The following is a 15,344-nucleotide window of genomic DNA, read 5'->3' as shown; positions in this document are numbered from 1 at the left end:
TAACTAATAAGTAATAATCAAACTAATCAACAAATTTACGATGAACATTTTACGGAAACTTTTAAAAATAAAAATAAAACTATGACATAAGCCAAGGGTGGGGGTCCAGACCCGGGGTCCACCCCCCTGGGTTCGCCACTAAATTACAACAATTGCACAAAGTACACAAAATAGGTAATGCCCATTTCATGAAATTGATGTCCATATAGGTAATGTATTTTCATCAAAATTTACAATCTGGGCGAATTTCAGTATTTGGATATCCAGTTCATGAAATGAGTGATTTAACTATGTGGATACGACAAATACATTGTGTATTCTTTAATTTTTAATGACTAATCTATTACTTACATTTTATCGGAACAAATGATTTATTGGTAATGGATATAATATATAATTTTTGTTTATTTTTTGTAAACACATTACTTCAGTATATCTTGTTCGATAGGACAGTGAATTTAGTTGGTGCACTCGGGAGGATGGGTAGTCAAAATTTAAAATCCTCAATAGTTTTCAAAAGCACAGGGTAAAACAAAATAAAAATTAAGTGAAAACGGGTATTTTCGATTTTGGCTTTTAGTGTAACTATTTAAAACACAGTAAATAAATGAAATTTTCACTGAATATTTATTTTACCACTTATTATACACGATAAAATTTTCAAAATATTGTGACTTGTTTTGAGCTGTTTACGGACATTTAGTTTGCAATTTATTTAGTTTTTTTTTTATAAATATCGATAAAACTTTATTTGTTTGGTCAAAATGCTTGAAAATTTAATACAAGGCTCCCAATATATTGTTACAATGACAGTTGAAAAATATTAAAAATACAGTCACAATTTTTTTTTATAAGCATTTAAAGTTCCTAACTTTGACAAAAGACGTACAAATCACGAAAATGTACAAGTTATTTTGTTGGAAATTCCTAAAAATTGAACTTTTTAAATCTAAGATTTTAAAATGTAGTACAAGAGTCCATATAAGTTTATATACCTTTATCAAAAAAAAAAAAATTGATATAAGAAACTAAAATTACATTTTAGGAGCGTTTGAAGTTCAAATTTTTACAACTTTGGATATTCTCTCGATTTCTTTAGCGATTTTCTAATTTTGTTGTAATTAAAAAACGAATGACCGTACACTTGAAATTTATATCATATTTTTATTTTATCAATTCCTATTTTTAATAAAATAGTCGTAATTTTATAGGTAATATTAATTCAACTTCCGTTGCTACCGTACTAATAATAAGTAATAACAATATAAATATAATATAAAATATCCACACTGACAAACTGTTTCCGCTCAAAATCGTTTTTCGTATACAATGATATTATATGTCATTGGATTAAAATTTAACAACATCCTTTACATCACTTGTGACATATAATATCATTGTACATCATGGTACAGCAGAGTGCCACCCACTTGCCCACCTTTTAAATATTGATAATAATGATGATTTTGTTCTTTATGTTTAATATAATATTTTTAATTATTCAGCAATAAATAATAACATAATGTCTTAATTAATTTTACATTGACTATTTATTATAAACTTAGTAGGTAAATATAATTTTTGTTTGTTTGTTTGTTAATAGTGTTAAGCAATTGATAATTTGAATTCGTACAATTTCACAGTGGATTTAAGCTAAGTATTAACTGGTGTTGAACTAAAAGTATAATTTTTTTTATAGCTCAAATCATTATGACACGTTTTACTGTTTGAGTACGACACAATTACATAACATTAATGATCAAACAACAAATAATATTAGAAATTAATATTTTTTGCTACCTACCATCAACTAATCGTTAACATTATGTTATATAGAGCCGAAGTTATAAAAAAAAAAACACAAATTCTAAATAGTAATGAAAGTTTTTATAAACAGTTTATATACATTCCTATTTCCAAGAAAGCAATAACAATGAAAATACTTTTCTAAAATATATATAATATCTTTTTACATTTTAAAATTGTTATCGTCAATTTACAAAATATCAATAATTACCATTAAAATATTAAGTCATTAAAATCCAAATGTGGAATGCCACTTAATTATGATACTGAAATGGTGTTACAGTATAATTATATTATTATACGTTGTGGTTGCGACTTTAAAAATTGGAATGGGGTAAAAGAAAATGCCTACAGCTGATAGGCAGATTAATTGCAAAAAAATAATTATAAAACACATAACAATACAAAACTAATATGGAAAATAATATTTTTTGTACAGAATTAAAAATTATTAAAAAAATAATAATAATAATAATATAAATATAAATTGTGTTAGTAAAGAAAAACGGATATAATATTATTATGTTATACCTAAGGCGTGAAGATATTGGCTATTTTGTGAGGGAAGACAGAGTTCGAAACATAATATTATTATGATAAAATATAGGTATAGGCGGTTAAACGATAGTAACCGAGAGCCTTATTTCGAAGCCTGGTAAATTCGTTGGTTGTACAAAATACACTTATTATATTATTATCTATTGCTCTGTATAAAACCAACAGCGGCGTGATCGTATCTCTTTGTATAATATAATAATTTAATATAATCGTTATACGATACAATAATCATATCGATCTGACGTCGTTGATCGCCCCACTGTCGATAGTTGTTGTCACATCATCGGTTTACCCGAACAGCTTCTCAAAACACGAATGGCAGTACGGTTTTTCGTTTTGTTCTTTAAACGTTCCCTTGTTGAGCTGTTTCAGGCAAAAGGCGCACACGAAATGCTCCGGGTGGAACTTCTTGAACATGGCTGTGATGCAACGGCCCGCGATCGGCTTGTGGCATCCGGCGCACAGCGACCCGCGCTTAGCGTGATAGTGCGTCTCGCAGTAGGGCTGGCTCTCGTGGTCGAAGAACTGGCCACTGACGAAAGGCATACGACAGTCCTGCGAACACACACACGGATGCCCGCGAAGGTCAGAATATAACATAATATAATGTGGATGGGTTGATATAGCAGGTGGATCATATAGATTATCGAGACAGCGCAATGGTTTATTATGGAAAACAATTATTTGTTATCAGGCACGGATCCAGAGCACTGATCTGGGGGGGACAATAATTTTGTTACAACCCAAATACGATATACGCATTGATTACAGTAATTATAGTCTCAATGGTAGTCAATGACTTGGATCTGTCCCTGGTTTTGACTCCGCTGCACCACGACTTGAGAATAATGCCAGTCATCATCGATTCCGTTTCGGTTAATTAAACTGCAGGCAACAGATAGGATGGATATAGGTATAGCTACATAATGAGATGAGCATATAGTTAGTGGCGTAGCCACGTAGCCGGGGGAGGGGACTGCGGCCTGGAGTTGTCCCTAAAATTTCAGGAAAATTGAATAATGCTTTCAGTGGTCTGTGTGTACCTATTCTGTATAAGACGTAACCATATTATACTCTATGAATATTTTGCTGCAAAAGTCTAAAATTATATATACAGGGTGATCCATGTATATATCAGCATGCCAAACTCGAGAGGCATTTATATGCATAATTAAACCTCACCTTATATATTAAAAATTACTACCCCCTCCTCACCCAAACCCGAGCATAATCTTTGCTACCGACTATATAGATAATAATATTATCATAGGTGTTTTGGTGCTTGTAGAAAGAACGACTACGGTTGATGAAGTATTTCTAAATTGAGCGACGGGGAATTCGATTCGAAAGGAACTGAGTCATTTCGGCTAGCATTATGATGAGCGCATATCTATATAAATGTATAATTTTGAAATATTTTCTAATCGTTATAATATAAATAATACAATTTTTGTTTAAAAAACCATTTAATTATTCATTACTGTCCGTCCACTACGTATAACTAAACTCAGATATATATACGTAGATATATACGTACAGCCGTATAGGCCAAGGCCGTCTACAACGTGTTTGGAACTGTTTTTTTTTACCGACCGAGGGTTGATCTTCCATGAACAAATGATATTATTATGTCTGTAGTTACTGACTGAATGTTTTATTCACAGAAACGAATGTTTTTTGGCCTTGAGAATATATATTATTTTTATAAATCTCGATATGCGCTCACACGCTTACGACGAAACGACGTAAATTTGGCAGCGTTATTTTTTTTTTTTGTAGTGGGGGTGCAGGGTTGTCATTATGCTCGAGGACATCGTCGATGACTTCACATTATTCCGATCGAGTGGCAAGTTAAAATTGTCCACCACAACAAATGAACATTTTCCATAATAATAATAATAATAATAATCATAGGTATAAATGTTGTTTATTTCACATGCAACAAGGTAAATTATTAACTATATATTATATATTTTTTTTGGTTTTACAATAGTAGGTATATTAATGTTATATATCATTATATTATGCGGACGAGTCGCAATGAAACGTTCTACGTTGATATATTATAATATTATGTAACATCGTCGTAGAGACAAATGTTAAAGTATAGTATCTATATATATATATATAATATATATATAGGATTATAGTTTATAGACATTGGGCATTCAATCCTCCTCATCGACACCGACGCATTTCGCACACGCTGGTTTTCCCTCGATGGCGTAAAAAGATTTGCCAGTGACCGGCTGCTTGCAATCCTATAATGCACAAAATGTCGCGGTCGATTGTGAGACAGCTGCGTTTAGACCACCACCGCCGCCGAAGCAGAAGCAGTCGGAAACGCGATGTTAGAATACAGAATGACAGACATCATATTATTATTATTGTTACGAGCGAAATCCAAATCGTTACGACATTATAGTAGGTTTAGTAATACATTGAAGCATTTTTATTTAGTTTTAGCATCAATATTTTCTATTTTTTGGGGGTATTAACGACATTTTTCCTATATAATAGACCTTATATGTTTTAGATATCAAAGAAAACTTTACTCAAGTATAAAAAAATAATATATTATTATAAGAAATTAACGGGTTAAAGGTTTGGTATTTATTATTAAAAATAAAAAGGTATAGTATGTATTTTTTGAAGGAATAATACAATTCATAAAATGTTATTCCATTTATTTGATTGTTTCAAGGGCATGCTATGATAATTTTGGGCATATTTGCATGCTTTTTTTTTTTAAAGTTTTTGAGGTCATAGATATCTTAACCCTAGGTATATTACTTGTGTTAGGTTTTTCCAAGCGAATATTATATACTTATCCATACAATAAGTGACAGTCCTATAATAATAGAAGAACAGTGGTATCCCATGGAATTGTATTCATTCACGCTGCTCTCGTACTCGATTTCATTCAAAACACGCCCCACCCCCCTCACACAGACCCTACCCATAGGTAAACAATGTGTGGTGTTCTCGAAAACATTTCCCCTATCGGCACTTTTTTTTATTCTTATTACGATTGACTATGGCCTAGGGCAGGGTCAAACCGCGGCGGTAACTAAAGTAAATATGTAGGTATGTCAACTTTGAGATGTTCGCCGACCACTCCGAGTCCTGTCTACAAGCGTGGTTCACCCATCCTCATTGGTAGAATATAATATTATGATAATATTTAAATCATATTATACATCATAATGTAATATTTTATTTTTGCGGGTAATTTAACGGTCAATATGAAATTATGAGAATCACGATTACGGGGTGGTTGGTCGAAGGGTGGGATGCGTCGACCGCATTGTTTCTGACATAGTGACATAACTATTTGTTTTATCGTGGTTAATATAATATACATCATTATGTCACGTGCACACCTACGACGACGACGACGATTGATACGATAAATGGTTTGAATCCGATCGCCGTCGTACATGGATCGCGTATACGATTATAATTTATAATAATAGCCGCGATACATGAAGCTCACACTGGTCCAATGCCAGGCGCGATTATATATTATACACATATAGAGTGAAAATAATATACTCGCGTCCTTATATTATAGAGCGTAGAGCTGTGCAGCAACCTACAAAAACAAAAAACAAACAACAAAAAAAGTACCGTCGGCTAAAAATACACACGCCCGCAATTCCGTGAAAAATATTATAGCATTATATTTATATACAATAGCAATACCTACGTATAGAAAACCAAAACGTAAAATATTATTTTATTAATTGTATCGTTATATCACTCATATTATCATATTATTATTATTATTATTTATTGTCATTAGAAACGCTGTGGCTTACCCGGCAGACGAAGCAGCTGGAATGCCATTGAGTGGACAGGGCCGACACGTAGTTCTCCATTATGGGCCGGGTGCATCCTCCGCACTTGGGCGCGAACATGTCGAAGTAATCGTCTTTGCAGTATGGGCGACCTTCGCGCTCGTGGAATCCTTCTTCGCCGAACTGTTTTCCGCACTGGGCGCAAAAAAAGTGTTCCGTGTGCCAGGTCTTCTCCAGGGCCGTCACACATTTCTGAAAAACGTGGAAAAATAAACCAAATGAAAATCCTCAGTTGAGTATTTCAAATTGTATTTTCAAAAAGTACATAGACTAGCCGATTAAACAAACGCTGTGGTAAAACGGTAAACATCGTCGAATAAGCAGCGAAAAAACTGTTGTGCGAATGAAAAATGTGATTTCATAAAAATGTGCCCATTTGACGAAAATTTTTAAACATATTCCTTAGAATCAATTTTTTTATGAATAGACGACAAAGCGTATAATACGCAGGGGTGGGTGAGTCGTGGGTGCAGTTTACAATAACATATCCAACGCACATAATCCGTCAACCATCTGATCGGGCGTGTTTAACCATTGCAGCACTTTTTTCACTTTCTCGGCGCGTTCAACTTTAGCGACCATCACTATATTATATACGAAGGCCCGAGTGCAAATTTAAAATCACGACAATCATAGTCCCCCATAGTCCACACCACCCACAAATATGCATGATGCACGGGACGGGGCTGAAAAAACAGTTTTCGAAGCTACACGTGCTTACGTCGAGTATGGGTCCGTTGCAGTACGCGCATCTGGGCGAGAACAGGTTGTGGTAGTCCGGTTCGCAGTACGGCCGGCCTTCGCGTTCGAAAAAATTGCGAGTTCCCAACTCCTGGGAACAGTGGTTGCACGTGAAGTGTTCCGGGTGCCAGGTTTTGCCCAACGCTGTGATCACCTGCCCGACGATGGCTTTGTCGCACGCAGTGCAGCATCCCTTCTGCGTCGTGTTCACGCCCTGTCTGTTCATTTCGGCCGTGAGGCTGCCGAGCATGCAGTCTAAACGTGGCGCCGCCGAGTCTGCCGATTCGGTTGCGTAGCTAGCCCGCACCGGACTGGATACCTGTAGAGAAACAAGGAAACGGAACAGAGCGATTAGTAAATGATAGAATATTTTTTATTATTAACAATATGATACTGTCTGCTGTGGTTTAAAATATTAAACATCTTTGAACGATGACAGTTTATGTTAAAAAAGGTAGGCTTTTTCGACATAAGACAATCATAATATATACTACTGTTAAAAGAATCATCATAGTATTTCATACAAGGTTATTTGAAATTATTCATCTGTAGCTTGGAAACTGGCCTCCAGCTATATCCGTGTATCTATAATTATTTTTGCAGATGTGATAAAGATACTGTGTACTACGTACCTAAACATTACTATAAATCACAGAGAATCTAAAAATTGGCGGAGACTGTTACAACGGATATGGCTGGAGCAAGCATGTGATGAATTAGAAAAAGGATTAGATGTCGTTCGTGTAACCAAGGGAAGTCATATTATAGAATATTCAATTCCAAGTACCATAAACTAAATTTGAAATATTATTCTTTTATTTGATATATAAATTATCACTGTAAACCAAAAACTTGAAATATATAAACATTTTAAACCGGATGAATCATTTTAAATAACCACGTGTAAGTACCTGTTATGCGGTGTATACGACACTCGGACGGAGTAGTATTTTATGTAATATTGCGTTTGACTATATTTTTCTTCGAGATTATAATCAAAACTTTTTTAATAATACGATGCGTAAAAAACCGAAATATGATAATCGTCAACGTTGCTGCTGCAGTTTTTGTTGTTGTTGTTGTTGTTATTATTATCACTATTTTACCAACGATAAAGTCGCTGACAGAATTGTTTGGATTTGTGAAGCGTCGGCGGTCTGCGGCTTCGGTATATAAAACGCGAGTTGTTTTGCCCACGGCTGCCAAACCCCGCCCGCAGCTACACCGCGCTAGAAGGGACGAGAATTTCCCGTCTCGTTAAAAAAGTTATTTCTGGAAACTGCCAATAATGGGTAAAACAACAGCGAAAAGCTGGTCTGCACAAGGCACTAAAGTTCCCTTTCTACCGTTGAGGCATTGAAAATAAAATAGCTAGAGGACCGCGCGCGACAGTGACCAACTACCGACGGACTCATACGTGTTGGCAACCGTCCTGTGGTGGCGGCGATGATCTGTATTATAATTTATATCAGCGTTGAGTTTAGGTCGTTCGTACAATCGTACACCTGCGTTCAGGGCGAATATAAGTCCCCACATGACACATACATACATAATATGTAGGCATATGGCAGGTAATTTCACACATAAATATAATATACATACCTATAAGTTCTTACACGAAAAATAACATTATCTTGTGTTATTTCTTAGGTTCAAAAAATATATATTCTTACACACAATAACAAAACTTTCATACTAGAACAAATTCAGAATCAGGGCAGACAAACTAAATATATAGTTATTGGTGAGGTTAAAATAAATTTGTGTTGCATAAAAAACGTTTTTATTCCAATTTTTAACAATCAACGAGTATTTAATTCAATTATAATAGATTGTATCGTATATTTCGTATATTTCGCATCATAAAGTTGGGTAGTAAAGATAAGTTTAGAAAATAGTTAGGACTAAGTATGTTATAATAGTTATAACGTTATATATAATAGGTATGTTGTACATTTGTACAGTACAGAAAGCAATGCATTTACGTCCCTCCGTGTAGGAGCTAAATGTGGAATTTTTTTTCTCAGTACTTACCTAGTAACTTACACACAGTGTAACCATTTACCTGCTATGTTTCGTGTAGGAACTTATCAAATCTCTACAATCATGAGAGGTGTCCTGATTCTGCTACTATACCTAACCTTCCATGTCATTTTTCACGCAAATCAACAACGAAGATAGTTTCAATTTTTGACGGACGACAAAACGAGATTTATAGTTTTTTTTTGTTTAAAAATTAAGTACGTTGTGCGTCGCAGCCAAGGGTTTTAGGTCGAAAATATTTGCCACCTCACATCGCAATGGTTAGGTTTTGATACTATTATATTTTTATGTGAATGACAATGACTTTATGCAAATCTTACAAGTTCGTAATATATGTATATAATATAATATAATATAATATAATAATTGTACGCTTAGCAGAACACATTTATAGCTCCGTTAGTTTAAAAATTAGAGTGAATTATTGATCTCTTATAAAATTTAAGGGTAAGATTATTATCTAGGTAACCTCATAGGCTTTTTATTATATTTTAATTTTAAAGCGAGTTATGAGTATTTTTAAATTGTAAATTGTTTATACATCTTAAAATACTCATAACTCACTTTAAAATTAAAATATAATAAAAAGCCGATGAGATTTTCTAGATAATAGATTTACCTTTAAATTTTATAAGAGGTAAATTCACTCTAATTTTCAAACTAAATGAGCTACATCAAAACAGATGTGCGTACAATTTGCGAACAAGTTACGCACTTGTACGGTGACAACAAATGTTGGTGTAACGTCCTCTTAACAGGACGTCTCACCTGTTTAATTGTCTATATATTATTATTTAAAAGACAATTTGTTAAAAAGTAAAATACGTTTTATTGAAAATTATGCTTGTCACACTTATTTTATATATTTTATATTGTCGAGGATAACCTCACATTCTTGTTGTGTCATTCATATTTTATCTTATACCTATCTAAACATCAATTGATCATATTATTATCATTACCCACACATCACCTACATGTGTTAATCTCCGTCTTACAATTAATGTAGAACATAACAAAAACTGTTTTGCGCGGAACAATTTTACTCACTTTATATTTTTAGTATAGAATTATTAAAATTCCACAACGCATAGAGAAGAACTTTATGTGTGACGTAGTGTTTTTATTATTTGGATAACATAAATATACTTTAAGTTATTAGTTTGAGAACATTAAGTTTTTTTCATTTAATTATTGAAAATGTTATTGGTTAGTGCTATCAAAAAAATTAAAACACTACGATATAGTTAAAGTTGTCCCGCGCAAAACAGTTTTTTCTACGTTGTACGTTTTTAAGACTAAGACAATACATGCAGACAACACGTCCTCTTAATAAATAGACAAATTCAATCGACACTCTTAACGTGAATTACATATTATTTAGTTATTGGAACAAATTAGTGGATACAACATATTAAACGGTATAGCTGGTATACAGCATAAATAACGATGATAACGGTAAGACAGTTGTTTGTATTATAGGTCTCATATTATTTTATACGTCGAGCGAGTATAACGATTTATAATATTATGTTTAATTTGGGCTTATCTAGATCAGAGTTGGTGTAAAAAATTGTATTTTTTGTTTCAAACTGTTTAAGACGATGTTTTAACAAAATAAATTGTTTGAGTTTTAAACAGTACATTTAAAATAACCGTTAATAATTATAATTTTCTCATTTATCCTTAATTTTTATTTTGTTTTCCCGGCGCTTTTGAAAACTATTAAAATTTCCAAATTTTAATAACGAGATTCATTTTTCCATTGGACAATATACTAAGTGTTGAAGAAAATCTAAGCAGTTTCACCATAAACAGCATTAAAAGCCATAAAAAAAAAAAAATTAAAAAAAAAATAACACATCATTGTAAAATCAATACATTTATCGCTCCGCTCAGAATCTAAAATTTAATTTAAACTATAATATTTATTTTAGAAAAGTTCAAAATAAGTAGGTAAACAATTTAATAATCTAATGAAAATAAAAATGTTGATGGTAAAAACTTTTAAGTAGTTTATTTTTTAGAATTTTTAAATATCTATCTTTTTTGAGTACATTTATTTAGAACGTAATAAATTTTTTCAAAATTAAATTTTTGGGAATTTCCTGACATGAGTATATTTCTTAAATTATTTACTAACCATATAATTTTTGGCATACGTGTAAATAGCATTTTTTTGTTTGTTTTGTCAGGTCTTTCTGTTATACTTAGTATATAATATATACTTAGGTAACTAAGAATTTAAAAAACGGAAATTTGATCGATTTTCCTGGTAAGTTTCTCTTAGCGTACATAATGTACCTATAACAAAATCCAATAACTCATAGATTTGATTGAAAAAAAAATTAGTCATAGTTTTAACAACATTCAGTATCGTTTTTTTGAAAGCGACTATTTATCGTTGATTTTAAATTAAATATCACAACATTGTATGCTACAGTAGCTCTACCAGCACTCAATAATATTTTATCTTAAACATTTATTAATCGTTAATGAACGTTAATATTATACAGACTACAGAGTTAAAACCATCAAAAATAATAAATCACTTAAACCATTACATTTTGACATTGTGAGATTTTAATCTTATATCTAATATCTATACGAATATTATATTGCCTTCATTAATAACTGTCTTTGCGTGACCTTAGCTACATCTTTATATGGAATTGTATTTTTTTTTGCGTATAAAACTATTATTTAAAGTCTCATCTTAAAATGAAACAATACATAAGAACTTATGTATATTTAAACTGAAATGAGGATTAATATTATACGTTTGTTTCTACTTGTATCACCTTGCGAGAGGAAGAAATCCATTTATAATAATTGTATTATACATATTTTATAGTCAGACTTGGATTTGGAAAAATAATAATCCTTAACTATAAAACAGAAATAACATAATATTTTACTTAATAGAGTTTTAAATGTCACGAACTCGTGAAGAAAAAAATATTAATAACACTATTATGAAAGTAACAACAAATTAAAGTGAAAATGATAATAATATAAAATTAATTAATATCCATTCCTATTTATTAACTTAGAAAATCAAATAACTCGTATTTTATACTTACTCAATAAACAATTTTCTTGTTATCATAATTAATTTGAAAATGTAGTTTTATCCGCATCAAGGTAATATATAAGTACGCAGGACAGACATTTTTGCATAAAATACCAAATTTAGTTAATTTAAATATTATAGTAATTAATTGGCTATTGCCCAATATAATATAACCTTGGTAAAAAATGAAAAAATTAATTTGAATAACGGTATACCATGGTATATTATCAAAAATAGTCTTTAAAAATGTAATAAATTATGACTAGGTTTTAGCGTTTGATTAATTTATATCTCAGCAATTAATAGTAATAACAAACAATTGGGTTTAGATTTATTATAGAATATTTATCAAATTATTAATAAAAAATAAGTTAGTGAGTTACCTATAACTAACAGATGAATTATAAATGCAAAATAGTTATGGTGTACAAAAGTACAAAACCCATTTAAACGAGAGGTACCTACTGTTATTGGTATACTTAAAATAAATTATTGTTATGACTAAAACGTCTTTAATATTTTTGTTATTTGATAGTTGGTGAAAATTGCCCGTCTTTATCACCCATAATTACACAAAAAAGTTCATAATATATCGTTTAAAGTTTTAATTGCAGATTTATTAAGCCAACAAGTCGTAAATCGTAATCTAAATAAGATTTATTTATTTAGAAATTATTATTACACCAAATAAAAATAATGAAAAATAAACAGAAATTTAACATAAACTACACCTACGTCTTACCCATTTTATATGCTTTCTAAAACTTGTGCATGTTTGTTTTTAAGTGTATAAAATATAGACTATATTTAAAACTAAAGCTGTATTTTTCCAACTTAAAAATATTTTGTTCTAAGCTTAACAAACGTTCTAAAGTATTAAAGCGGAAATTTACTATACCAAAAATATATCTTACGAGACTTATAATTCTTGGGCAATAAAAACAAAAATAAAACAAATTTGTATAATATCCACGTTTTGCCCATTTTGCTTGGCACTACAAAATGATCTAGAACCGATTAGGTGTATTATATTATAGCCATCCCGCCCGGCGTTGCCCGTGAGACTAGCTTGTGATTATGCTAGTAGTATATTATCAGGTAGGCAATCTACCTGTGATAGATTATGAGCCCCGTAAATTATGTACTTCAATGTATAATTAACTCTTAAGTATCAAAGGTATAGCAAGTTTACCGTTTTTACTTAATCGCTTAATAGCTTTCTACTGATGAAAGAATTTTCAAAATTGGTCCAGTAGTTTTATGAGATTTTTGCGGACAAACAAACAAACGCTGTATCTTTATCTAATAAGTAAGATTTTATTGTTATTAACTTTTGAGTCATACCGACTACTGTAGAATTGTGTAAAAAGGTTAGTGATATAAATGGGCGATAGCATAAAAGTAATTTAAATAATTTAAAAATGACATTGTGTATATTATAAAATATAATAATATACTTATACATTTCAAGTCCATACGAATAATATTGTTGAATTAAAATAAAATACCTAATTAAAATCAATGTTTTTTGTTTAAATACCCAATTTAATCTTAATTTGAACTTAAAATGTCTATAAAAAAAAATTATGATTAAATGTTTTTTAGATCTATTTGTTTCGATCAGTATACAAGCTTTTGAGAGGAAACTTGTATTAACATTTCAAGCCATATGCATAAAAATTGAAAATCATATAAATTTATAAATACAGAATTATATGCAAATGTTCCTGATTTTGACGAATTTTGTCAAGTTTAACTTCAAATGCTTATATAAAAAAAATCGTGCCTATGTTTGCCTATGTACTTATATTACATTTTCAAGGTTTTTTTCACATTCCTATAAATATCTCCAAAAGAGTCAAAATATTTTGGAAATTATAACATTGGTATATAATGTTTGTAGAAAGCACTATAATATAAACATTCTCTAAAAATGTTAAGCATTTATGGTTATTCGTTTCTGAGTTACAACGAAATAAGTTTGATTATAAATCATTTTACGCACGGATTCAATTCCATAAACATTTAAACTTAAGACGCTCATAAAAAAAGTTAACGGAATTTCGCTCTACTTTTTTTTAAAAATTAAATTTATATTAACTTATGAGGAGCCTTGAATTACATTTTCAAGGCTTTTGGAAAATTGTGTTGTCGAAATATTTAGGAAAAACAAAATAAAGATTTCAATAATAGCTGATAAGTAATAATAAATAAATGCCTCAAAAAGTCAAAATATTTTGAAAATTATACCATGTAAGACGTATAGAAAATTATAATATAAAAATGTAGGTAAAATTTGTTTCTACGGGTATTTGTTTTTTCCCCAGTATTTTTCAATTCGGACACAAAAACCACCCCCTATAGTTGAAAATCGAAGTATTTTTAGTGGCCCGAAAAGTCATCATTGCAAAAAAAATACATATAACGGCTCTGCTCAGTCTAATAATATGTACATAAGTACATTGTACACTCTTGTCAATAAACATAATTAGATATATGAATATTCAATCGAATCTAAGTATGGACTTAACGGGTGTCGAGTAAGATATCTAAGACAGGTTAAAACATGATAAATATAGCCGTTGCCTCAATGGCAACTGTGTCATATTATAATGGGTAATATCGCGGTTTTGACCTAAACCGGAAATCATTTTGTAAAAATGACGCTAAGGACGATGTATAAACAAATTCAGGCAACTGTGTGCATGGAAAGATTTAAATTAGCCATTGCTCATTCTTATACGATAAAATAAGTAATTATAAATGTAACTAAAACAAGCATTCACTGTGTAGAAATTTAACTTAAAACACTGTCAATTAGAGAATGACCACTTACTTTTTTGTCAAACTTCGCAAATCTGATTTTAAGTCTGTAATAGTTTACTAGAATATATGACCTAATTATCAGATTTACATTTTATAAATAGACACATATATTTTTTTATTTTATTTAAAGTATAAAGATAAAAAAATATTCAAGGTGAAGTAATTACGCTTACAAGGACTTTGGCAAGGGACATAAACGAAAAATTATACCAGATATAATTTTGATCATTCAAAGTCATTTTTAAGTAACTCACAGATGCCAAATAATAAAATCCAACATTAAGTTTATTGTATATTACCCCAGTTACAAAACATTTCTCTACAAAATTAAGAGGATGTCAGCGCACTATTCGTTTTCGCTCTCTGGCCCACGCGCAACATAGGCAAAACGCATTTACGCAAAATCATGTTTTCTATGCGTTTAAGTAATCTTAGAG

At 30.9% G+C, this 15,344-nt stretch overlaps 1 protein-coding gene and 1 long non-coding RNA gene across 7 annotated transcripts in view; one reads left to right on the top strand and one right to left on the bottom strand.

Moving 5' to 3' along the window:
- Positions 1 to 1,531: 1,531 nt before the first annotated feature.
- The window catches only part of LOC100168156 (paxillin), a 37,995-nt gene continuing 24,182 nt past the window's right edge, over positions 1,532 to 15,344 (bottom strand). For 4 of the 6 annotated variants that reach the window (XM_001945760.4, XM_008184118.3, XM_029490070.1 and 1 more), the window contains exons 6-8: positions 6,946 to 7,284; positions 6,186 to 6,416; positions 1,532 to 2,919 (exon numbers count right to left, since the gene is read on the bottom strand). In XM_001945760.4, the coding sequence (XP_001945795.2) occupies positions 2,653 to 2,919; positions 6,186 to 6,416; positions 6,946 to 7,284 (837 nt within the window). In that variant the 3' untranslated portion in view covers positions 1,532 to 2,652. Of the gene's footprint in view, positions 2,920 to 4,274; positions 4,626 to 6,185; positions 6,417 to 6,945; positions 7,285 to 15,344 lie in introns of those variants that run through there. The other 2 variants (XM_008184121.3, XM_003243975.4) reach the window with 1 other exon arrangement.
- LOC115034184 lies at positions 8,398 to 8,709 on the top strand. Its single transcript, XR_003839508.1, has 2 exons — positions 8,398 to 8,536; positions 8,616 to 8,709. It is a non-coding gene; the product is annotated as an uncharacterized LOC115034184 (long non-coding RNA).

Source organism: Acyrthosiphon pisum, chromosome A2 (assembly GCF_005508785.2).
Source record: "Acyrthosiphon pisum isolate AL4f chromosome A2, pea_aphid_22Mar2018_4r6ur, whole genome shotgun sequence".
Taxonomy (NCBI): domain Eukaryota; kingdom Metazoa; phylum Arthropoda; class Insecta; order Hemiptera; family Aphididae; genus Acyrthosiphon; species Acyrthosiphon pisum.
Note: the sequence above shows the minus strand (reverse complement) of the source record. Positions and strands in the feature narration are given on the sequence as shown.